Source organism: Pleurodeles waltl, chromosome 5 (assembly GCF_031143425.1).
Source record: "Pleurodeles waltl isolate 20211129_DDA chromosome 5, aPleWal1.hap1.20221129, whole genome shotgun sequence".
NCBI lineage: Eukaryota > Metazoa > Chordata > Amphibia > Caudata > Salamandridae > Pleurodeles > Pleurodeles waltl.
In genome coordinates, this window is record NC_090444.1 from 1181650886 (window position 1) to 1181678622 (window position 27737).

A 27737-nucleotide genomic window follows, 5' to 3' on the forward strand; every position below is an offset into this window, starting at 1 on the left:
GTCTTTCTCTGATCCCTTTAAATGGATATCAAAGCAATGACAGAAGGAAGGCTAGATATTTCTTTACAGACCTTTAGTGTAATTAAAAAGAATGTAGGAAATAGTACTCCCACAATCGTGTAATCTTCAAGAGACCACATTCCCTTTCCTACTGTGGCCTGTCCATGTCCTACAAAATATACTAACAGCAAGACCCTATTAACTAAGGTAATTGGTCTCTTTATCAACTGTCCTCAGCTCACAATTACTAGTCATATCCTCCCAATGGGGGTGAAAGAAAAAGAAAGGCATACCATATCAATACATTCCTGCTGTGCATTATAACAGAAATGCTTAAGATATGTATTCTTGCTTGAGCTAATCTAATAAAAATGCAAAATAACACAAAAGCTCGACTCTTTTAGTGCTATGATGCAACACAGTCTGTAATAAGGGGGTGAATCATTAAAAACAAGGAACAAATAGATGAAATTTCGAATTCACTTTATTGATGAGAATAGGTTATCTGTTTCTAAAGCAATTTATGAAACTCACTCCTCCTCTAAAGAAAAGAACAACACATTCATCTGCAACAAATCTAAGATGTTAAAATGAACATAAAATAAGCCCCGCAACACTAGGTTTCTCATACGTGGGCTGGCATAAAATCATTCAAATAATTTTAAGACTGAAATGTATGATTTTAAGAACTTGGTTTGGTAAGCACGTTGAAAAACGTAAATACATTTTATTTCAGGATTTATTTACTGCAGCAGTAGAAATGCCATTTCATTTGATTTTCATTTAAATTCTGGTGAGTGCAAAATATTTTCAAAGCCCAACATCAGAAAAATAGGTTTGCCTCTAATGAACATGTAAATATCATCAAGTGTGATAAATACAGCGGGTAATGCTTGGCAGTATGCACATACTATTTCTAAAATTTCCTGTATTTGATGTTTATTTGCCCTGTCTGTTGCATTTATCTTTCTCTGTAATATCTTCGCAATTTCAGGAGATCACCAGGCGCGACATGGTGCGCACACCCTTGAAATTACCTGTTTAAAACAAAATGCATCAATAAAATGAGGGCAAACACCTAAAAACCAGTATGGTCACCATTCACATGTTGTGACTCTGTTTCTCTTGGCATCTAAATCTTTACCGAGGCTACATTTTACTAGCAAAAAAGAGATCCCATCAAACTGCTATGGTATAATGCCGTGAGTTTCAGGCACATCAGATGAGTCTTTCAGTTAATACACAATTACATCAAGGTGAATGAAGCGGTTCCATTGTGATACAGTCCTCAACCATGCTGCTGGGTTAGTGGAATATCCCAGAACTCAGCTTCCATTGTCTTGAAAAGTGGAAATAGCAGTTAGTAAGTGCTATCTCCATTAGGTATTTGGATGCAGCAATTTCAAGGATTTGTCCAAACCATGGATCTTTCAGGAGTTCCACATTTATTACCTGCATAATGCTTTCAAATCTGAATGGATTGAGCCTATCAGAAACATAAAAAAGACTCTGACAATGAATACTTCTCCCAGTCACTGGTCTGGAAATTAAGAGCATGTTATAAAATAATAATATACTTAATATGTTTTTCATGTACCACTACTGGCAACCGTTTGCAAAACTTTGTTTGACAAACGTACTCTATGAATTGGCTAATCCATGATGCTTCACAATTTTCCAGCTGTCAATGTGATGAGAATGAGGCAATTAAAAGTATTCAAACAGATGGTACGTCTTCCTTCTCGTTGCAAAAATAAAATCTGACATCTCTATGGGAAGGCTACACAATTAAGAAAGGTGGCAGACAAAATAGCCAACTAATTCCTTAATTCAGTCATGACAAGGTCACAGAGCAATCCATTTAGGAACTGTATAATAATCTGCATTTAATAGCTGTCTCTAACACTCATGTTTGTGAACTGTGCAGAAATGGGCACTGATGGCTGAGATGGGCACAACCTGCCAATCGTTATGAGGTTAAGACTTCCTGCAAAAAGCATTACATCCTTCAGATCTTCATAACAATAAAAATCCATATCTTATTCCAATTTCAGTAAACATGACATTAACGTTTGCTCTACTCATTGCTTTTCACGAATATCTATAAGGAACGAACCCTGAAATCTTGCAGTTTAAAAACAATAATTGTACTCAATTGCTACATTATGTAAGGTGGGAAACAGAAGAGAGTAAGCAAAGCCAATTAATTTACAGTACGTGAAAACATATCCCAATCAAGAATATGGCAAATAACACTTCAAGTCAGCATTGAGTTCACCATGAATTAATATCCAATGATGCTGATTGTTCGTGTGTCCCATAAAAAGCTGGGATTAATAGAGGCAGAACTGAAGAGCAGCAAGTCAAAGCAAGTTGGGTGTGCTTTGTCTTGGTGAACTTTTGTGCAATTGTTCTGTTAAGTGCTGATCAGTCGAATCCGGTACTGCTACATGGTAGAAGTTGGGTAACCTGATGTCGAATCGTAGTCCCTTCCCCACGTGAACCTTGTCATTCAAGGCATAAAGTTTGTCTGCAATGTCACTTCTGATCAAAATTGAAAAGAGTCGTGAAATGTAGCGGTGTTTTGCAAACAACAAGTACAGTTTCTTTCTCCTCCATGCAATATATCGACAGTCTGTATCTGCGATGAGGGTCACCTGCAAAACAGTATATTACACATGGAATTATTTCTAATGCAGTGCAACGTGGATATTCATGTTATTTTTAAAACTTTGTATCTGCTCCGCACCATTTAAGAAATTAAGAAATCAAGAAGTGCTAGAAACAGTAAAATATTGAAAATGGATATTTACAGTGCTTGATGTTATGGCCATAGCTGCAAACGTCTAATAGGCTGTACCCAATGTTTTGTGGTTTCTCACTAAAATTGTTGCCTCATTTCACTTTCCAAAATAGTTAGGGCCGAATTTAAGAAAAATGGTGCTGCATCCAATGCAGCAGCACTTTTCTTGCGCCCCCTAATGCCACCATGTGTGCGCATGCCACAGGGTAGGGGCAATAGTGTAAAAAGTTTTGACGCTCTTGATGTACTGTGCAGGATCCTGCAGAGTACATAGGGGACCATTGAATACAATGTTATGCCCCCTTTTAACGCCTGCTCTGTGCAGGTGTTAAAATTAGCCGCAAAAAATGTCACAATGGAATCTCTTAGACTCCACTGCACCATTTTTGTGGTCCCCTTAAGGGGGAAAATCCCCTTGCATCGGTTATGCCTAACGCAGGCATAATATGGTGCAAGAGGTTGCAAAGTGGTGCAATGCATGCATTGCGTCACCCCCTAAATATGGGGTGGTGAATTTGGTCTTTTGGGTCACATTAATGTAATAAAAAATTACGCTAATGTGGCGTAAGGAGGCGCTAGGCAGTCTTTAATCTGGGCCTTAATCCTTTGTCATTTTCTCTTTTTGCCTACCACAATACTTCCTTCATTATGCAGGATTTCTGGGTCACACATTGGAAGGGATATGGAACATCTGGCTGAGACAGGATGAGCCATTTTACCTAAAAGGCTGTTATTACGAGTTGAGTGCAGTGGTACGCCAGGGTGGTTAAGGCTTAATTATAAATGTCCCAGTGTTCCGCCACCTGGATTTCCCAGGTGCAGGAAAATCAGACATGAGTTTACTGGTTGTTAAAGTCACTTGGAGCTTGGGCTGCAAGTGCAGCCACGACGGCAGGGCCAGCTTTAGCGCTGGTGGCGCCCTGTGCGCCACTCTTTTTTGGCGCCCCACCACCCCATGGCCACCTCCTCGGATTCACTCACTACCACCTGAAAAATGTGCCCCTCATCTTTCCCTCTCTCACACACATTCATTTGTTTTACAGCGCTTGTAAAAGTTGGCTTTACTAATCCACTCAGTAATCCACATAAAATATAATTCTGTTTTTTGAAGCAGGCACTTTAACCCTCCACCTTACTTTATGGCCAGTCAAAACTGCTGCTAGACAAAACTCCAATCTCTCTCTCTCCCTAGCAGGAACATTAATCACACGAGATAACTTGAAATTGTAATTGTTTCCTCAAGGCTGGACGAGCAAGGAACTTTTCAGCAGGTGCTTTTAAATCACAAGTTTCGAAAGCTATTGCTCAACACAGCACCCCCTCCCCCAGGTCAGCGCCCCCCAAACCAGGTCAGAACCTGATGAGGCCGCACCGCTCTGCTGGACGGGGTCCCTGCCCAACTCTTTAAGGAATGGGGGAGCATTTAATGTTGATGTGTCAACTCTGCTGAGTAAATTACGGTCCATACATAATCAAGACTGAAGAAGGTGGAGGCTAAGCACAGACACCCAAAATAAAAAAAACTGGAAGCAATATTTCAATGGATGAATAAAAAAACAAGTATAGTGAGGAATGAGCAGAAATACGTGTACATGCTGATTTGTAAAGATAAAAAGTGTAGGCAGCCATTCACATAGTTCTAGGAAAAAGATACATGTCTGAAACTCGGCGACAATCATGCATGTGGACAACCCACATGTGAGAGCCTACTTACAGGGTGGTGGAGGAGGCACACCTAAGAAAAAGGTGACAACTTAATACAAAATATGGGTAGAAGTACAACAAAAAAGATAAGAGCACAAAACTCATTACTTACATTCAATGGACAAAAGGTTCCAGAAAACATGAGTAGATTGCCAATGTGAGGTCCTGACAAGCAATTGTAACTGTATAGCTCAAGGTTTGAAGATTAAGTACTCTAGATAAAAAAGACTACTTGCCCATTCCTAATACTAAAAGAAAGTGTGCTTACTGATTCTGCATCAGTTAGGCAATTCACACAGACTACATGAGTCGACGTTGCCTCTTTAGATTGGAAAAATAAAAATGTGGTCTGCGCATCAAAGCCTTGCTGAAAGGGTCAGCGAGTGAGCATAGTGACGTGCCCGAGCATACGTGTGGATGTTTGAGTGAGTAGTTAGAATTCTAGATGTAAACGTATAGCCTCAAAAATAACTTTCAGGCAGCACAAACTTCGAGCTCAGTGATATCAGAAGGTACGCAGGCTGACATCAAAAGCAAGAAGCGGCAGATTAGTGCTCTAGAAGTGTACATGTAATCTACAGAGGGCACTCATAAGTGAAAGAACAATTTTTAATGTAAATAATGAAAAAAGGAGCCCATCCAAAAACGCAAATCATTTCAGGGGACAAACCTGGACAAGAAGTAATAATACCAGAAATACACTCACCACCAGTGTAGAGAAGTCAGGCAAAGTACCTGCTGACATCAATGTCCGAAAGGGCAGCCAGCATTATAAAACAACTGAGCACAGTTACAACTGGTGCAGATCCAAACAAAAGAGATTTCTTACTTGCTCTGAAGTTGATTCTGAACCCTTTAAATACATCAGCAGAAAAACTAACCCCATGGGTGTGAAACGACAATAGGAAATAAAGATGAAGAAATTCCCATCTTCAATTTTCTGAACATATTTTGTCATCAATGATAATTTTTATCCTTAGGAAAGGGTTATCGTTTCTAACAACTGAAGTAAAGTATTCAATATACAAATAAATGTTTTATTTTTTCAAGAAAATCATATTCAAAACCTTTTTCTGCAGAGAAACCAAGTACCACCTGTGATAATAACAGAAGCTTGAGGCCCCCTTCCATATTTAACCTACCTGTCACTCCTATGCAATCCAAAAGTTTGACTTTTAAAAACCTTATTATCAAGGAAATTTCAAAACAGAAAGTGTCCCATTAATTGTAGGCTACAACATTCATAAAGAAGAGAGAATAGTCCCCAAGGCCCTTAAAAACAACATCACAATAATTATCAAACCATCTACTAATGGACTCAAACACTGATACAGGACACAGCAAAATGTAAGACATAAATACTCAGAAAACTAATCAGTCAAACTCAATACCACGTGCTTGTGAAGAATAAATGTCACAAGATTTGAAGAAAGAGATTTTTGAACTCACAACCCAGGCTAAATAAGGTAGTATCATCAACAATAAAAAAAATCTTGTTTTTAAAATTCCAACCCCACATGCCCCGGAACTCTACACCCTTTAAAAAATTCGTTAAAATCCTGATTAACCACCTGGGACAGCTACTTCTTTCAGGCTGTGGTTTCATCTTAGAACCTACTGGGAAATAAATTGATTTGTTTTTAATTAAGAACATAGCTTCCTCAACTCTCACTTATGTCAGAGATAGTAGTGCCTTTATCAATCAAACTGAAGATTTGTATTTTGATACAAGTCAAGAATTGTTACTCTGTATAGACATTGACTCGTTTTACAACAATATTCAGAAAGATGGCAATTTTGCCATGGAGTGCAATTTGGATGCTGCATTGTTAAGGCTTCCGGCTATCTCTTATTAAAATAGCACTTACTAAAATGATCTACAGTTTGCGAGTACTATCTACAAGTGAACAGGACTTCTACTTTTACTTGTTTTGTACCAACCTTTCCCATTACATATGTGGATAAATTAGAGAGATAGAGTCAATGATATGAATCCTTTCCTCAAATATATTTGGTTATGGTTTGTTGGTGATTCCTTCATGATCTAAAATGAAAATTAGAACATTTTCAACTAGTCTATGAAAGGCCCAATTCAGCATCCCTGGTCTTAAATTTACCATACATTATTGTAACACTTCCAATGAATTCTTGAATCTTACTATAAAATGAGTATCAAGTTTATTAAGCACTTCTCATTTTAGAAAACCTACTGAAAACAAGACCTTTTTATAAAACACAAGTAAGCATCAGGTTGCTCTGAGGCAAAGGCCCTCATTACGAGGCACTCGCTGTGGTGGTCCTTCCGCCGCATAGCCGGCGGTAAGGACCGCCACATTAAGAGTTGTGTGGCTTGGCAGATGGCAAGCTTCCACAACCCCGCCTGGCCCGCTAGTGCGGTCGCACCACCGCGGCTGGTGGGAGCACCTCCAACCCGGTGGCAGGCCTCAGTCTGCCGTCCGGATTATGAGGTTGCACACTGCCTGGCTTTCCATGGCAGTCACTCCGCCACAAAAACCCTGCTGGTCATGTACCCGGCGACAAGAATCTTCATTCCTGTCATCGGCACACACATACACACATGTCCCCACACATCCCCCCACCCGTCCAAGCACTCTAAACCTCCACCCCTTCATGCTCGCATGCCTTGACATACACACGCATGCAGCACAGGCATACATGCACTCAGACACCCTCACTCACTCGCATCCATCCACACAGACACCCCCAATCACTCGCATTCATCCACGGACACCCCCATAAACACGCACATTCACACACACACACATTTACATTCACTCGCAGAAATGCACGCATAAAGCACCTTCCTCCGCAAACACACACCCAAACACACAGACCCTCTCCTCCCCCCTTTTCGGACGCCCACTTACCTTCTCAGTCGATGGGGACACCCAGGAGGGGATGGGTCCTGGCAGTCTTCCCTCGCAGTCACCACCACAGCAGCAGGACTCCGCCAGGCCATATTACGGTGGTGGTGCGACCGAGGGAACCGCCCCTGCAGCGCCGACCGCCAGCACGACTGCTGGTTGCTTTCTGCCTCAATAATGGCAGAAAGCAGCCAGCACTCGTAATATGGTGGTCTGCTGACCGGCAGCACTGGTGGTTGTCTGGCGGGTTGGGCTTTGGCGGTCAGTGAAATTGACAGCCAAAGTCCAAATGAGGGCCACAGCCTTCCTTTTGGTCAATTCCTGCATATTTGCAAGAACTACAAGTGGTGAGTTGATTACTCACTTACTATCATGCAAGGAATTAGAAGAGAGAAGGTACCCAAGATGTCTGGTAAAGAGTTCTATGAAGCTTGCGACATATTATCCACATGAAACATTACTTATCACTAAAGAGAAACAACCGGACAGACTAGCCAATGAAAGTACTTTTTACCCAGTACCAAAACAAATTGTGAAAACCATAAAAACTGGAATACCTGGACCACTAGTGGCAGTAGCGTAATGCAAAATGATGTGCATTCCCTGCAGGATATGATGAGTGGCCATGAGTGTCCCATGTCTCATGGGTATACATTGTACTTGGAATGAATGTGGTGGCCTTGCTGAAGGGTTGGAGGCGTCTTAAAGAGTTTGGGCCACAAGGACTGCAGGGGCCTGTGTTAAGCCGCTGTCTAGTGGCCTATAGCTAGATCCTCCTACATTGCCTTTAACCATTTAAAAAATCTCATGTGCCACCTTGCCCATGGTCGTAACCCTACACTTGGGGATCCCTCTATTACGGGTAGCTGGGGTCTCTCCACAATTTTGGGTCACTTTAATCATGGCCTTTGTACTGTTTACATGCAACATTGTGGGCCTGATTCATAAAGGTAAACCTAAACTTTTGTGTAAGTTTACGATTGTTTGGGATTCACAAACGTATTTTACTAGTAGTATCTTTACAGCTGTGGAGTCCTCACACATAGGCAAACTTATAATTTACACAAAGGTAAACATACACGTTTGCATAAGTTTACGATTGTTTGCTACTCACAAAGGTGTTTTACTAGTAATATCTTTACAGCGGTGGAGTCTTCGTACATTGAAAGATAGGACAGTCCTATCTTTTTATATGCGGAGACTCCACAGCCGTTAGCATACTACTAGTAAAATACATTCGTGAATAGCAAACAATCTTCAACCTACATAGAAGTGTAGGTTTACCTTTGTGAATCAGGCCCTAGGACGTTTACATAAAGCAGTGTCACAAACATGGTTACTCACTTTACTACCTGTAATTCCATCAATGTGATTTACACCATATTGTGCTCTTGTAAGCTAATATATGCAGGACACACAATGCAAAAAAGTTGAAATATCAATTGTTTAATGTAGGAGCAGGATCAGATACCTTAAATAAGACTCCAAATGATAACAAGTGACAAGTTATTGACCAGGTGTAAATGCAGCACATAGGCAGTACTTTGTTATCAATGCCAGGAATCCTGGAGTGCAAGTGGATCAATCAGTGTGGCTCTATTTATCATGGGTTGAGTTCTACAGAGGATTAGAATAACATTATTATTTTTTAAAGAAACATGGGTAGAAATGGGATATGCTGATTTCCTTCTTAATTCATATGGAATAAAATGGTCATCAATTATTCCCTTTGTTTAAATTAAGGCATTGCAATTTAGATGTAGATGTATGGTTTTCCATCATTATGATATATGTGTATCAAACATATTAACATCACTACTTTCTACTACTTGTGATCCTAGGGATGGCTTATTTCCACTCATATGAATCAGTCAAACCAGTCCTGTAAACGGTAGCTTAAAAAAACAATATTTTTGTTCTATACAAATTAAAAAAAACTCATGAATGCTGATCCTTTGACCCTAACCCTTAGGTCCATGCTGTTCCCCCAAAAAAATCCCCTTGTGATTTATCAATCAGCATGTATGTCCATACATGTTACCGCTTTGACACACTGACTTTTCTGAAGTAGTTTTTGAACTGAAAACCAGTTTTTGCACATTTTCCTGTTTTTGGTTTCCTTGAATAGTTTTCTTTTTGATTGCTCAAGTTGCCAACAGTTGGGTCCCCTTAATGGTCACACTCTGGTATCTAGAACCCTGACCCCCTTCCAAGCCGTAACTTCAACATGTATGTCATCTGACTTTACAACACTGATGCTTTGTTTATTTTTTATATTATAAATTGTCGAAATCCATGTTCGTTCCGTGAAATGATCAGCATTTTGGATGGGATTTTCTGGGTATCCATGTTATTATTTGTTGTTTTTCTATTTATTTTCTTAAATAGGTTAGATATTCAGAATGATAACCTCCTCATTCTGCCTTTTGATGTCAGCAAGCTTATCATTTGATGTCACTGTACTATCCAGTTACTGGACTCAAAGTTTGTCCCTCACTGAAATTCCGTCTAAGACTTGACATGTACATCTAAAATGCCAACTACTTACTCAAACATCAGCCCATAACTCGGGGGACATCACTAGGCTGATGTATCAGCCAATTCAAGGAGGCTCTGATGCTCAGGACACCTTGTTTTGTTTCCAGATTATGGAAGTAATGTTCACTCATGTCGCCCTTTTGAATTGCATCAATGACTTCACCTCTTTTAGTAACTAGGAATGGACAACCCACACATTCTATCAAGTATAATTAATACGTTTTACTCCTGAACTACACAGTTAAATTGCTTATCTGGACGACGCATTGGCAATCAAATCAACAACATTTTGTCAAGCATTTTTTTCCTTAGATGTGAGGAATGAGCATTATGGGTTACCGTTTTTTGTTGTACTTACGCCCATCTTTTTATTGACTTGTGTCAATTTTTCTTACATATCCCTCCTTTGCCACATTGTAAGCAGACTCTTATATGTGTCGTGCACCTGCATGACTCTCGCTCACCTGATTTATGAGTTTCATAGAAGTATTTTTTTATAGGACTGTGTGAATGACTGACACACTCCTGAACTCCATTAAACAGCACATGTTTACTTTTTCAGCTCAATTGTTACTATACTAGTTTTTTACTGATCCATTGAAATACTACTTCCTCATTTCTAATTTTTGGAAATCCGTACTGATTCTCCACCTTCGTATGTTTGGATGATGGCCCAAAAATACTCAGCAGAATTGAAACGAGATAAAAACATTAGTAAAAGAAGTGCAATTTTATTTCAACTTTTTGCATTTGAATACTTTATTGGGCACGTTTGGCACCTGTATCACTCACAATCTGTTCATATGAGCATTGGGCATGTTTGTTATATTTTTTAATGTGTAGCACTTCTAAATAAATGTTCAAAATCACCTAAACCGATGTTTAGACTTCCTTTATCAAGCAGTTTTGTTTGTTATACAATGAGATTTTTTTAACGTATAAAATGATGTTTCTTTCCTAAACTGGAGCAGGATTAAGACCATCTTGATAGATACAGAGATGTTCTCTCGGATACTAGGTCCTTTGAAGAAGTAGACCTGGCTGCAGATATCGAAGGGTCACCGGAGACGGTGGCCTTGTTAGCCAGATAATAGTTAAGAGTGCTGATCGTGTTGGATTTGTAAAATATGCAGCTGGGTTTGAAGATGGTGTGGGTGGACAAGGGAAGCCGGTGAAGTTTAATTCAAGTGACTTGGCAATGGGTATTTCAAGCTGTCAATGTTCATATCATTGAGCCAATTTGTGTTCAAATGTCATTATAGCTTGATAACAATGCCACAGACTGTGTTGCATAAATTGCTTCTTTTACAACGTAATCCTGTCAATCCTGTGTCACAGTCTGATCACACATTGCTGCACAACACACTGCACAATTAGCCATTGTTACTTGTAGCATAATTCTAGAAGCCCTCTGTCAAATGTAGGTCCTGCATGGTTGCATAATTCCAGTAGCCCTACATTGAAATCTTCATGATGCTAGTTGTGGTACCAGAAGTGAGCATAGAAATCTCATACTCTCAGATGAAATTACTCGATGGGAAGTTATGACTGTTCCATCCTGGAATGTTATGAACTCTACCTTGAGAACAGAATCCAAACAGCTCTTATTCTGGAAACGTCTGGAAATTGAACTTTTTTGGCTGACATACAGTAGAAAACATGAGATTACTAGGGTAGTCATTATAAATACTGGTAATAGGTAAAAACCTTGCATTCAACAGATTTTCAAACTCTCAACTAACCCCAACAATTGCTTTGCGGAGCTATATGTCAACATGTGGACTTTTATAAGAACTCAAAATCCTCAATAAGAAAATAGACCTTTGTAAAGGCCCCACATTGACCCTGGGAAGACTATATGGATGATAATGACTACAGTTTGTGTGGCACTGGCCTTCTGTTTGGCTAGAGTGGTCAGAGTGAATGTGTACCTCTGCCTGGTATCCCCATGGCACAATCAGTATACACACTGTGCCAGCTAGTACGTTAGCTGGCGAGATTGTCTGTGGGTGGGAGCTGAGGTGGAGATGTGTGTCAAACGATAGTTTGGTCTCATTTAAAATGCGGAATTTGATGCACTTCTGTTTAGTGATCTGTAATTGTTAATCAAATACTCTACCCTAGAAAAACAAAAATGTCTCAGTTGATAGTACAACATTAACAGATAAAAAGGGAACATACAAATTCAAACTTTAATAACATAACCAATAGGGAATTCTAAATTGACTGTTGGGACAAGTAATAGTAATATAATATTTCCTGTATTTTCAATGTGGTAGCTGGCTGTAATCTTTTCAAACGTAATGCACATTGCTAATTTAGTATGCAAGCGGCTCTAAAATCAGCCCTTCTAATGGTAGTTGCTAATGGCCAGCATGTGCATTCAAAAACATTTCTCTATGAGTGCATTGCCTATTATATGTATTTTCTGACATGCTACCATAGAAGATATTGTTCACAATCGGAGTACAATTCACACAATGTAAAAGCTTATAACAGAACTATTCATGAATGTCGGTACTAAATAGGTAAACCTATCTTCTAAGGAACCCACTACGAAAAGCTGCTAGCCAACAGAGTAGTTTTTCATTTGCTGATTAATGGTAGTATGCATTGTTCATTTTATAGTAAAATTAGAAGGCAAAAATATTTTTGTTGCTGTCATTTTGCAAAGAAATTAAAGTTAGACCCAGTAGGATCACAGAGCTAATTTGTTCCACTCATAGGCATGCCTTGATTTCTCACTTTCAAATACTGATAATACACCACCACAGTTTCAGAATCGCAGTGCCTCTAAGTGAACCTGGTCTCTCACATTGCTTTAGCTCTGGGTGTTTGATAGCCAGTGCAATATTTTTATATTATCTTTGCAGTGCAGATTTTCACTTTGCCTAAAATGAGTAATTTGTTGATAACTCATTGCTTATGCCAGTTTGTTAAGATGAATGATCTTAGAGCTAGGGAAAACCCAGCTGCGGCCAGTCCTTTGGGGCTGAGGGGCAACACCCCCCACCTTTTGCCCATCAAGAAGCATGTCAGTGAGGCTGAGCAAAAGTTAACCTGACAGACACTCTTCATTTTCAGGTCAGGCAACTGGGAGTTAGACATGCGCTATTACAGGCTCCCGGCTGCCTGAGCTGAACTCTGCGGGCGTGACCTCTTCAGCCTAGCAATGGTGCCTCGAGGCCCGCTTCCTCATGATGACGGGGGACGTCACTGAATGCTTTGGACCCCGTTGCTTCAGTTTCAAGCCCTGAAGTGCCCAGGGCCGAATGTCAAGCAGTAATACCTTGTCACAGAGTGGGGTGGGCTCAGCAGTCTCATTGACCTTATCCCACTCTGTGACGAGTTGGGATTGCTGCCTTCCCTCATTGGCTGACCTTAGGTTAGCCAGTGAGGGAAGGCAATAGTCCCAACTCTCCTGGGACCTCCGAGGCAGAGCTGAAGTTAAGTGTGTGTTTTTTAAAAGAATGTTTGGTACATGCATGTGTGTTTGAATATTTGATAATGCATGTTGTGAATGGATGTGTGTGCACACGTGTAAATGAATGAGTGCAAGTGTGCATTTGTGCCTGTGTGTTCCATCCAACCCCTCCCACCTAATATTACCGACCGCCACTGGGAAAACCCCAAGTCGTCCACCAATTTACCCTTTATGTTTGACATAACCTCGAAATAATGTGAGGATATTCAACATATTGGTTTTCTGTGCAGAGAAAAAACACATTAAAAACCTATTTAAATTAGTGCCTTGTAAAACTTTGAAGCTGGAAAACTGTTTCTAACAATTATTATAAATAAATAATAGTTTTTTGCATATGACTTATGCCCATTTATTCGGTAATGCATACTCTTGGGCAATAAAATACAATGACCAAACAAAATTCATTGACAAATGTACTATATAGACTCAGTGACAGCAAGTGAAACACTTGATGACTTTTGAATGTTTATGGTAAAACCTTCAGTCATCAGTTACACATTGTTAACAGTAGAAAATGAATAAATACACGGAGTTTGTTCATTATTCCTAAATTCCTATTGTATCCTCAAGTATCTTTGAAAAGGATTAATCTAGCACTCTAACATATATATTTGAAAAATGCATAAATGTAAAATACAATAGTACACACACTCATTAAAGAAGACACAATAGACCAGTTATGGAACAAATGAATAAGTGAAGATGAACATGAATTAAGACTGAATGTACTCAAATATGACAAATTTTGGAGACATATGACCCTTCTAAACAGTCTCATAAATTACCTGAAAGATTCCTTCTTCTGACGGTCTAAGTGAATCCCATTCAGGAGAATCCAGAAACTGGAGTGGGAATATATAATGCAGAAACTCTCCATCAACTGTCACTCTGATCCTAGCAAAATATAGTAGTAAGGATTAGCAGTATATAATTGGAAAATTGACAAGACTAAGGTATAATTATATCTGGTCTAACACTTCATATAACACCCTAAACAAATCATAACAAGTTAGGTTCACAACTGTTAACATTAAGCAAGTCCTAATCATCTAAACCAGGAAATGTAGCTAAGCAAGAAGCTACAGGGCAAGAGAAGTTATTCTGCAAGCAAAGTCTAGAAATGTTAGACATTAGGATCCTTGGCATTAGTAAAACCTGGCAATCCTGGAGACAGGATGGCAAATGAGACACCTCGTTCATGTGCTCCTCTGCACATTACCATGCCTCTGTTCCCATGTTGCACCACTCAATAAATTCCCACTCAATAATCACTGTTTTCCTACACAACCGACAAAGCAATAGCTACATCTTTACTTCAGAAGCTATGACCTAAATGTAACAGTATTTCTCTGGTGTGTAATGTTCCTTCATCTGTCAATGGATTTCTTTGAATTTCTAACTCTTGGTGTTGTTTTAGGGTCTGATTCAAAGATGTGTTTTCAAATCAGGGTATTTTCACATGAAATGCAAAATTTTACAGTTTCAGGAAACTTGATTTAAAGCATGGTCTGAGTTTATTTTTGTTAGGTGTCTGGGCTATGCCCAGGTACTTTCAAATCGTTTGTAATGACTAACAGCATAGTCAAATAGGGGTGAGGCAATCTTGAGAGGTGAGGTGGTATATATTTCATATGCTCACATGTTTCCTTGGTGTACAAGCTGGCTCTCTCCCTTCTTGGTGTATGTACAGAGATAAAAGCAGAGAAGTGTTACTGCAAAGGAAGGCAACACAGCAAATAATCAAAAATAATTCCAATTCAGTTAGATGTAATCACAAACACAGTTCAAATTCAAATGTCATAAATCTTTATTTGGTCAAGGGCTGACCATAAAATAAAATAAAACAATTTCATCACACAATAAACGGTAAAATTCATAACAAACTCAACTACAGTTCATAGTTAAATACAATAGCAGCAATACTCATCACAACCATATTCGCTCACAGATCCCACATCTGTACAAGGCACACATATAAATAAAACCAAATAAAAGTCTAAAAAAGGTAACCTAAAATGGACAGTAATCCAAACATTCCATAAGGGCACCTACCATTGCGAATGACTAACTATATTCCATCCTCCCCTTCCATGGATTTTCTGCATCTTAATGCAGAAAGGAGAAAGGAACTTACACTCAGGCATATTTCCTCATCAGTCAACATTTGTAGATGAAAACACGCTTCTCTACACTTACGGCGCCCCAACTTTTTTAACAAAGGTTTAAGAAAAATTCTCAAATGAGAGTTAAAAAATCTACAAAAGAACATAATATGTAACAAAGGCTGCTCCCCCAATCACCACACGGACAAGGTAGGACAGGATCCCCAAATGGGCTACTTTTGCCACGAAAGTACAGTAACCTTCACACTGTGCCCGCTCTAAAGCAAAACAAAAGAGACTTCTCCCAATTCATGACGGGTAAGGACATATATAAATAACATGGGCTCACAAGTTTCAAAGGATCTGTAAAAATGTAAGATATTAAAAAAGAAATTTAGATTTCAGTCTATTTACGGTACAATACTTGAAAAAATGAAGCCTTAATTTCAACTTGTCGCCTCTTCTAATAGTTGCCCGAGCCGTAAAAAGGTCCTCCAATCCCAGTAAACAAAATGTTCTGAATAAAGTTGATCCACGGATGGAACGACCCTTATCTAAGGCAATCCATTATTCTATCCCTGCATAGGGATACTGCTAACACTATCTGCAATAAATTGTAAGTTAAGCTCTGAATGCATAATGAAACTTGATCTAGATAGAGGTGCCAAGAGCAGCAACCGACAAAAGTGGGATTCCTCAGTGTGAAGGGACCAGCTATTACAAAATCCCCAAATCTCAGCCCCATACATAGCAGCGGGGATGCACTGAGCATCGTAAATATTTAGAAGAGGGAGATTAGAACCCTTCATCCCTCTACTGGGTAAATTAAATAGTGCACCAGCCGCTCTACTCAGTTTTAGACATGCTTGAAACACCTTAGAGTTAAAATTGACAGCTAAACAGCTAAAATCATTAACACTACACAGAGACTGACCCTTAATTGTGAGCCTGGCGATGTTACTCTTGCCTGACCCACAGGCCTTCATGTGAGAATTCCCATAATTAGAGTTAAAATCTAAACTACTCATAAAAGAAACAAAACAGCCAACTAGCTGAAGCGCAATTGGAGTATGTTCCAGCAGCACAGGAGCATCCGCATATAAGAGAGCCGGGACCGGAGTATGAGCCAATCTGGGGACATCCACGGGTGTCTAGGTCAACTTGGAACATAGTTTTTGTATATAAATGGAGAAAAGTAGCAGAGCCATTTTGCAACCCTGTTGAAACCTTCATTTGAGGGAAAATTCAGTGGTCATAGCCCCACAGGCATTCAAACAGACTCTGGCTACGAGGTCTACATGAAGCATATGTAGGAAATTAGAGGGCGAGGCTGGACTAAAAAAGCACGCCAAGCCCTCGCATCACATCAGATCTGAACCCCAGATCTCCTGTAGGGCGATTATATCATACCTAGGAAAAAAGCTTGCCAATCCTTATTTTTAGCTTCCACCTTACACCCGCAACATTCCAACTGAGTATTGTAAAAGATTGAGCCCCGCAAGAACTAGCCAAACCGCCCTTAAAACCACTCTTTGGTGTAGCCACTACCAAAGACAGGCTAGAATCTACACTTTTACTGGTCTTTAACAGATATCAGTCTATTGTTGAAAGTACTTCAAATCAACTAAATGTTGGAATGGCAGGGGAGAAGGCTATACTTGCAGGTAACCTTAATGGCCTCTGGCTAATTGTATTATTTGGGGGGACTAGAGAAGGACACAAAGAGGGCCATAGCTGAGCCCTGCAACAGAAGCCAATCGAACAAACTGGGTGCCCTGGGGGGCGGACTGAGAGTACAAAGGACAGGAGAGGCACCAGAGAGATCTTACTTCTCCCTAAAGTATAAACACTCAGACTGAACAGGAGATTATGCCCCAAGAGTGGAAATCTGAAATTTACAATGACACAATCTCTAGGGGAATCACTAGGGTCAGGGCCTAACCACACATATCTCTGAACCATCAAGATGTCACTAGCATGGTGTAGAGGCAACACTCTGTGACGTGTGAGCCAATCTAAGGTCTTGGTATAAATCTCACCGTCAGACTTGTGCATCCCTTGTTGGAGGGGTGGTGCCTCTAGCAAGACTACCACGTAAGGGCAAGCTGCTGAGGGGAGGTTAACAACAGCCTTATCAGATACCGGTGAAATAGAATCCCTTCCAAGACTCGCCTTGCTTAGCTCCCTTGGGACGTGGTCATCACCGCCCATGTCAGCACCAGAAAAAAGACCCCGTGGCAGAATGGGGCCTTACTGGCAACTTGATATTAGTGAGGGCCCTTTCCCCAAGTATGGAAGTGTTCTGTTTAGTAACCTGTGCTATTGCTTGAGTTTCTTTGTTGGCCTCACTGTCATTTATCCAAACACTACCACCTTCTCTCTGTTCACCATTCAACTTGCGCTGGTATCTGGATCGTTCGAAGAGACCATCCCCATGGCAAGGGTTGCTAACTTTTCCTCAATGGTGTTTAAAAGTGAGACCAAAGATGATACCTCTATTTTCAAAAATTTCATTAATCTCATGAAACGCCCTGCCAGTAAGCTGACCACACTACCTTTTACCACCTTAGCAATATCCTCCTTAGTTATTTGCAAGATCGGTGAGAGAAGGAAGCTTCCATGTCCACAGTCAGCTGTGCCGCAGGGTTACTATTCTATTGCCTGAATTATTTGGCTGATTTCTACATTTGGCTCTCCTAGGAGCGATCGAGGATAAAACATGCCCAGCTAGCAATGGGGGGGTGGCTACCTTTTGACAAAAAGTCTTGTTGACAAGAGGCGATATAGTGGAGATGGAACCACTAGAAAGTAACGACCGCAACTCAACAGCTGAGTCCTCACAAGGTAGGATGCAATCAGACCCAACCCCAGACCCTGACCAAGATTCAATGAAAGCCTTCTCTCAGCTAAGGCAGTTACAGTGTATATGATGCCCACAGCACGTTCCAGCATGCAGTCAATTGTAGTTCGTTTCGCAGGGGGTGCTGGGGCAAGGGCATTCCAAATCATCTTCTTCTTCCCCATACTGTGACCTCTATGTCGGCAATTTTCGGGGTAACCAAGTTTGTCCCAAAAAACTGGCTAGTTCTTTATAGGTTGAAGGCGGTAAAACCTCTCCCTCCACCTGTAACTGCCAACAGTACCTTTCAGAGGGTTCAGAGATAGAGGCCAAGAGTTGTAGACCAGCCCAGCCTAATCCGGATGAAGACGGTTGTAGATGGGCCACGTGGAGGCAGCAAGAGCTTAAAAGCATGCACAACAGGGCTCTGTCTCTCCTAATACTGAGGGTGACTGGGGGACATAGTTCCACCCCACCCTGAGTCTCCAGCAGCCCCTCACTTTATTGCAGTCCACAAAAATGTTCCCACCCCACGGGAGGCACTAATCGCTTAAAAGAACGTGGAACAGGACTCCGCCTCTCCTAATACCGAGAGTGGCTAGGGCACATAGTCCCACCCCGGCCTGGGTCTCCAACAGCCCCTACCGTTGCTGCAAACACAGTTATTTGGCCTGCATGATTCCCTTTAACATATCCTAATAGCAGTCCTGGCTAACTATTTCTGAGGACCATACATCTGACACTTGGCTCCTAATGCTCAAAACCTGACTTTAACCTGCTTGTATCCATTAAAAGTAATGTGGTTCTACTTGTGCTAAGTTTTAGACACAAACTTATTTCCAAAAACTCATTGACAATCCCCACCTGAAAAATTAGTGACAGAGATATAATGATTGCATGTGACTGAGAAGAAAGTAAACTTAATTCACTGACCATGCAATCATGTAACTTCACCATTATGAGATCCATAGAAGCACACCAAAAAACATCCTGCCGATGCCCTTTAGGCTAAAAAGTAGAAGAAAGAAACAGTAACCTAATGTGATGGGGGCCTACTCTGGAAGGCTCAGCCCCTGGGTCATGGGAGATGCTTGGTGGGTACACAGTTCTATGGTAAGCAGCAGAAAGAAAGTTAATTGACCAATTCATTTGATGTATGGAATCTTGTGTGCCAAGGAATACTGTTTTGACATGAGTCCTGTGGAAAACCCACACTGTATCTACACACCTGCCACATCGCTTGCAAAGTAGTCAGTTTAAGAGCAACCTGAATTGCTACTGAGGTTAACCAAAAGATGAGGGGTCTAATGGGTTACCTCTCAACAGTACCCCTTTGTACAGGAGCAGACCTGTATACGGGGTCTGTGTAATGAGCAAATTGTAACATAATGGAGTACATGTGAACTTAAGAGAGATTTAATCAACCTTTATCGGTATGTTCCTATAGGAGTGAAGAAAGAGTTGATGACACACCTCTTTAAAGACCACTACCTCATAACACAGTTAATAATTAATCTCTTTTCTCACAACCTATTAATCCCTTCCTAATCATACGCTTAGACTCAACCTCTGCCTTTAATCCAGTGCAGAGCATTGCTGCTTTTTGTCTAGGTTCATGCTATACAGTACTACATATGTACAGATGTGCATGACTATTTTTCATGGAAGGCTTATGAATAAATCACAGACAGCTTAGAAAAAACTGGAGGGGTCGCATTCACAGCCACATTTTTGAGTAAGTTTATGACTTTTCAGTAATCACAGACAGCACTTTTGTAGTAACTTACACTTTTGTAGTAAGTCCAGCACTACACATGCCAACCACTGGCATTGCAGCACCCTCCCATAGAAAATAATGGTGGTATGGACTTAAAATAAAACCCCATTGGAAATACTGTTAAATTAATTTAAATGATTCAAAATGGCTACAAATATAAACAAATTAATGTGTGTGTGTATATATATATATATATATATATATATATATATATATATATATATATATACACACATCAGCTCCAACAGGTCAAAAAAAGGACACTCATTTCTTGTCGGTGCCTGCATCAGGGAAGGACCTACTCCCATTAATACGGTACCGTGATCAAGACCGGGAAGGTCGAAACGCGTTGGTGTTAGTTTGTTGGAGATCTTTTCATGTAATAAAAGAAGTTTGACGGAATTCTGTGAGTGCTGCATCCTTGACTTAATTCTCAAACAGGTGTGAAGATATATATATATATATATATATATGTATATATATATATACATACATATATATATTTATATATATCAGGAGATATTACATATTTAATTATAAAATATGTACTAACCTACTTTATATTTAAAAAATATTGTAACAATAGGAACATTTATTCTTACATTCATTATAAATGCAAACATAATTATTGAATATTTTATATTTAAATAATGCATTGCAATTTAATTATTAAATAAAAGGTGGGATCATGCACAAAATTACCATTATTGCGAGGTGAAAGAGAAATACTCCTCTGGAAGGAGTGAAAGCCCACGCGACAAATACTTTTAGATATTGATAACTGTAAATCACAGCAGTTACGTTTTTAAGCCAGACTAAAAATTAACCAAGAGCTAATAACTGTTTCTCTTTAGCTCTTCAATAGTTTCAAGGGTCATTTAATCGAAAAGGAATATAAATGTGAAGGGATTTATAATATATATTCTATATCGATAAAAACGTTTCTATCTCAATCCATCTTATCACCCAGTTGGCTATTAGGTGGGATCCTGCTGCAGATGTCCAACTTAGCTTTTACAAGTATAATGTTCAGCCACAGTGAAACAATTTCCATACCAGATTCATTGTGCTGTGAAATGATAAAGACTTCAATGGTCACTGAAAAACTCTGGAAGATCCTGAGAAAGAACATATATTTCAGTCTTCAGAGGTGAGGTAAAAAACCTACCGGGACCAGAAGTAGCAATGGCATGCTCAAAATACATAGAATGCCTGTAGGTGTATATCACAATCTTTGTTCTTCCTACAAAGCAAGTCCCTTGAACAATCAGGGATGATGACATCACGCATTTCTGATACTAAGAACTTCAATCAGATGCACACATCATTCCTTTCATGTGGAGCACACAAACAATGAAAATAAATGGAAAAAAACTGGGTGGGAGCCTGGACGATTCCAACTCACAGTCATCACTGGACTATTGCCTCTCAGGCACAAATGCACATTACAGCATCAGAACATTAAGTGACAAAAAGAAACAAAGAAACAAAAAGGACTTAATTCAGTGACCATGCAACTAAGCAACTTTGCATTATCACACTTATCACATCCATATGAGCACATCCATCTTAATAGTCATAAGCCACCACCAAGATGCCCCCTCACAAGTGGAAGGAAAACCTACCTAACGTGCCATAGATCTGTCCCTGTTGCATACTCCTGCAGCCATGGTCCAGGTTGTAGAAACAGAGCTGGCATGGATGCTTTACACCAGAAGCCTAAACTGTGCTTTCCATTTTTTGTGTAAAATGTAGCATTATTACCTCTGGTCAGACTTGTCCTACCAATACCAAACAAGCTTAAAAAGTACATACTGCTTTTATCAGAACGCATTGGGTATTTTATACTCGATCAGTTGATCGCATCACTCTTGCAAATCCATCAGCAATTTATTGACAACCGCGCTCATTGGTCTCTTACAATACTTATCCACCGTATCGGTGGTATCCTTTCACCTTCAAACAGCGGCACATTGTTGCCCTTCCATTGTAATATGGGTGACAGATTGCTATAGAATGCATTTTTGTGTCCATCAGGAAGCCACTACTGTTTATTTAAATGCATACCGCCACTTCTCATAAATGAGTAATCATTAGTACATAACTTGAAGCTTGTGATGATATTTCAGAAATTAAGGCAAGTGTTAGTGTTGGTTACTGCTCGCCATATCAGCATGCATGGTAAATTTGGAACAGTAGCAATAATCTGTCAGATTAACACTCTCAAACTCCTGAATATATTCAGTGGCCTTTAATGTTGAATTTTTGAATGTGTGCTCAAAACAAAAGCCAGATCTGTCCTTGGAAAGAGTTTCTATTTCATACAAAATCTATTTTCCACCACTTTGCTATAAAGAAAGATTGAGAACAATGTGACAGGTTTGCCAGAAACTATCCAACCCGAGAAAAAGTAAATCTGTTTCAAATAACAATGTAAGCCTTGATGACTGGTCACATGCTGGGCAGCAAAACATATAATAACCAAGGATGGGCACAGCATTCTGGATAATGGTAATGCTTTTTTAGTACAAATTCATATATTGGATCCTATAGGAGTAACTTCGTGGTTACTGCATGAGTGCAAAATATGTCAAGTAAATCAAATCCTTCTGGCATCTCATCGAATAACATACAATGGACATGGTGATGTAAGTAGACACATTGCTTCCAATAACATGGGTGATGAGGGCCCTTATTGGGTGTGTGCTATTTACCTATGCATAGAAGGCAGCTGCTCAGCCCTCCCACAACATGCACCTCCTCTTTCATAGGGCACAACGTGCATGACATTGCTGTCTGGTGGCATCACTATGAAATGCTTGCTATGTTATCTATAATCTATCATTTATGGAGAAATGTCCAGGTAATTTTAAACGATCATGGCCATTACTATGTAAATAGTGGAGTGAAAAGTCCTGGACTAGTGTGGCGACTACTAACAGTGCTAAAAGACACCTTAAATTAAATCCACTCTATTGTGGTAAAGTTACTGTTTATGGAAAATACTTTAACACTTATTGTAAAGGCATTCCCACCAGAGGTAATTGTCCCAATCAGGAATCTACACTGTCGAAAATGAAAACCATTTACCATAGGAAAGTCAAAAATGGGCTGGCCATAAACCATTACCAAGTGCTGCTACATGAAATTTAGTTTAGGTAAGGGCACCAAACATTCAAGTTATAACAAAGTAGTGTTTTAGGGGCATAATCAATGTTGGTGGTATTTTAGCAATTTCCATATTTAATGATGGAAGCAATAACAACCCCACAGCAAAAATATAATATATAACTGAAGTACCACCAAGGAAACCACCACCAAGTATTCCACCCTGTGCAGTGGTATTCTCTGCAGAGTAGTAATGAAGTCTCAGATTTTAAGATTACTAAGGTAAAAGTTTAGAAGCCCTTAGGCTCACAGCAATTTCCAATTAAAAATGCAGATTGAAAAACATGTACAGAACATAACAGTAATTGTACATACAATTTAACAATATGCTGCAATACTGGTCATAATGTACATGTTAAAAATATCATGAAAAAAGGCTCACAGGTAGAATACGCACTGGCAAAGACAATAGACTGCCATTGGAAGCCAGCTTTTTGGCTTTGTGAAGTTTTGTTTTGCTTTTGCATAACTATTATCAGGAAAGATTCTGTGACCTTCTCAATTAAAACAAGCATTTGCAATGCAACGGGTCTCGCGTTTTCTCATGTTAGAGCTGATAGCGTTGTAAACTCCTAACCCGACTTTTCACCTGCCGGCAAAAGTGCATTTATGCACGTAACCCCAAAAAGTGCAATTAACTGTGTAAAGCGCTCGACTTCTGCCAAGCGAAATCGCGCTAGTAAAATAGAGAAAAAGAAGTCCACGAGCCGGACAGAAAACAGCAAGCCTCGCTTGTTTTCTGAACTTGGTCGATGCGCTCGAGGAGGGCTAGCCACTGGAAAAGGCATGACGTATGCATGCCTTCGACTAATGAAAGCACGCAGATTTTAATAGGCAAGCCCACGAACCAATGAAAAACACTGACGTGACGCCGACAGGGCTCCGAGCCCTTTTCTAAACCCTAAAGCGTCTTGCTGCGATACGCATGCGCAAGCGCATGCAACGCAGGCTCGACCCTAAAAATGGCTAAAAGCAAACATGCAATAGGCTCAAAAGCACACATCACCATAAAAGTTACTGGCACTGTAGGAAACTACTTTGTATGAGGGCGTGCTCTTTGTGAAAGAGCAGAGTGCCATCACTCACGGTGAAGTTAGTCAGCAGCTGAAGTGAGCTGACCATTTGCGCATTTCTGCTGAGTATGGAAGCAAAATGTGAATGATACAATAAACAAACTAATACTTGAAGGGGACTGTCTGAAAGCACCCCCAGGTAAGAATATTCTTCATATAATATTAGTAAAATAAAAAGGTCTTCGCTAATGCCAGACTTAAAAGCAGTTTCCATATAACAGGAATGCCAGAAATAAAAATGCACAACCATAGTCTGGTCAGAGATCTTTAGACTACAATCAGTGGACATGTAGACAAAAATGTCAGTGTATTAGTTAGGGATGAAAGCCCAGATTTACTAACATTTGGGGTTGGAGGTGCGTCACTTTTTTGACACACCCTGAGGAAAAACAAAATGTATTTCCGAACCTACTATGACACACAAAGATCGATTTGCGTAGCTTAGTTAAAAAACAAAAGGGACTGTGCTTCAGGGAATCGTTCCGGGGTGGAGCATGGGCATTCCTGTGCACCCACCCATGGATTTTGACGTAAATCCAGTTTTACTGAAGTCTGTGTACCTGGGTTTGCACCAAAATGGTTTGCCTACCTGAGGCTGGCATAATGAGGAGAAATGTATTTATTTATTCTTGTTGCATGTATGCTGCATTCTGCAGCACATATACAAAGATGAATAAGGCTCTAAGAGTAGTTTTTGTGCAGGAAGGTATACCGTCCTGCACAAAAACTAGACTCTGACCACAATGCAGCACCCTTTGGGCGTGGGACAAGGGTGCCTGCATGGGTGCTAGTCTGCAACAACTGTGCCAGTGCAAGAAGAGAGCTAAAGTGATTCATATTTTTGAAAATATTACACATTTCTGTTGTCTCTAATAGAGGCAACGTAGTGCAACACGTTCCCTTGCAATGTTATGAGAACATTTTGTAAATCCAGGCCTATGGCCTAAGTCCACTTGAGATACTACATACGTCTAGACACACAACATGACTGATGAGGATTTGTAAAAAAGTCAAACGAATGAGCAGTATTTGATTGCAAAAACGTAGAGCAGACTCTCTGTAGCACGATACTAATGGGCTGAACAGCAGAAATTAATTATATCAAATGTGCCGAAAGACTATAATAGGTCACCAAAACCATTATTAACAGGTTTCAATCAGATATATCTGGCAGAGAGACTGAAGGAGCAACAAAGTCGGGGAGAGGTTTCTTAAGGTAAATGTCTGAAACTGATATAATCAGTAACCACTTACTTAAATGAAAAAAAAAAAAAATATTTAATAAAAGTAACAGCTGCTTGCTTAAAGAAAAACTGATACAGAACCCTTTATGGTGGGTCAAGCCAGAACGGATTGTTTTCTAGAGAATCAGAAACAGAACTGTTAATTTTGCTTAATGTGTTATTTTCGAGAAAAGAAGTAAAGTAGGAAAATGTGTTTTACATTAAACCAATAACCATTTTTTCTGGATGAAAACAACGACTGATTTTGGTTAGTACTAAGGCAGGATCGCCCACAGAGGTATGTAGGCTAAGCTGCTTTGGAAAAGACCATTGTCTGTTCTCAAGTATTTTAGAAGACTTTCAGCCCAAGATATGAAGTAAACAGCATTTGCCTTTGCTGTTCAGGTTCCGCAAGACTCCCAGTAAAGATAGACTATGGCAGAAATATCTCCGAGTGTGGATGTTTACAGTTTTGTAATGGAGTTATGACGTTTGTATGGAAAAGCATGCCTCAATTAGAAGCTATATTAAGGACACAGATTAGGAGTGATAATGGCCGCCTTTTGGTTGTTGAGTAGAAACCATGCACCAACATGAAGGACAGCTTGAAATAGGGCTTGAAATATAGCAAGTCTGGTTTTCAGGTGACCATAAAGAAGGTAAAATCAGGTTAGGAGATCACCAAAGACTCAAATGCTAATGCCAGATATGGTGTGAGGGAGGTGTAGCTTTTGGTCAACAGGAAACCCCAAGGATTTTGTCTGTTGGCATGTTCTGAAGTAACGTCATCATTCTTGATGGTTATTACCTAATATTGTTTGGTAACTGGTTTAAACTTGGTATTAGGAAAGAAATTTAGGCCCTCATTACAACCCTGGCGATTGGCGGAGAAGTGGCGGTTTTACCGCCAACAGGCTGGCGGTAAAAACAAATGGAATTATGACCATGGCGGTTACCGCCCTGGTCATCCACCACTTCTCCGTTCCGACTGCCAGGGCGGAGACGACCGCTGGGCTGGAGACTTGGGTCTCCAGCCCGGCGGCCGCCACAAGACCACCGGCAGTATCATGACCCAGCTGACCGCCGTGGATTTCATGGGGTTGGGAACCGCCATGAAATCCATGGCGGTAAGCACTACCAGTGCCAGGGAACTCCTTCCCTGGCACTGATAGGGGTCTCCCCCACCCCCACCCCTGAGCCCTCCCCCCACCCCCCTCCACCCCCCTGCCACCCCCAAATGTGGCAGGACCCCCCTCCCCACCCCTACCCCCAATATCACAACCCAGACACACACTGTACACGCATGCAGACACCACCAACACACATACCCGCACACATATCAACAAACATGCCAACAGCCACACACACAGACATACACGCACACATCCATTCAGACATACATGCAGACATGCACACATCCATTCAGACATACAGTACATACAGACAGACACACACACATTTCCAAACACAACACCCCCGCATGCATACACGCACTCACACACCACGTCTACATACTCACACGCACACCTCCATGCACGCACACAACACACAACACTCCCCCACCCCCTCCCCTAACGGACGATCAACTTACCTGGTCCGTTGATCCTCCAGGGAGGGGATGGAATCCATGGGGGCTGCTCCGCTGTCAGCACCCCGTCATCAGAACAACCTCTACTTCCCCGCTGACCTGTCGGTATGGCTGCTGGCGGCTCTCCGTCCACAAAAGGATGGAGGGCTGCCAGCAGTCATAATTCGTTGCGCGGAAAACCGCCTGCACTGGCGGTCTTCAGCACGGCGGTCCCTCGGCGGTGTTGCAAAAAGACCGCTGAGGTTGTAATGACCACCTTAGTTTTTAGGGTGTTACTTTTAAGTTGTTTTTGTTCCAGCCACTATCGAATGCAAGTCAAGGATTACATGACACAGGAAGTGGATTCAGGAGAGTATGATTTAAGATAGATTTGATGATTGGTGATAGTTGCTGATGAAAGGACATACCAAGATCTTTAAGTATACTGAGATCCTTAAGTATGTCACCTACTGGTTTGAACTGGAGTTTGGAAAAGGGGGCCACTGTAGTGTCATGAGACTATGTCCATTAGGACCCTTGCAGTTCTGGGCGGACTTAGCAGGGGAATTACCTA

The 27737-nt window shown here is 40.5% G+C and overlaps 1 protein-coding gene across 2 annotated transcripts in view; it reads right to left on the reverse strand.

The window, feature by feature from the left end:
* Window positions 1-466: 466 nt before the first annotated feature.
* Window positions 467-27737, reverse strand: part of POPDC3 (popeye domain cAMP effector 3) — a 79432-nt gene continuing 52161 nt past the window's right edge. For both annotated transcript variants that reach the window (XM_069235418.1, XM_069235419.1), the window contains exons 3-4: window positions 14200-14308; window positions 467-2657 (exon numbers count right to left, since the gene is read on the reverse strand). In XM_069235418.1, coding sequence (XP_069091519.1) covers window positions 2364-2657; window positions 14200-14308 — 403 coding nt within the window. In that variant the 3' untranslated portion in view covers window positions 467-2363. The remainder of the gene's footprint in view (window positions 2658-14199; window positions 14309-27737) is intronic.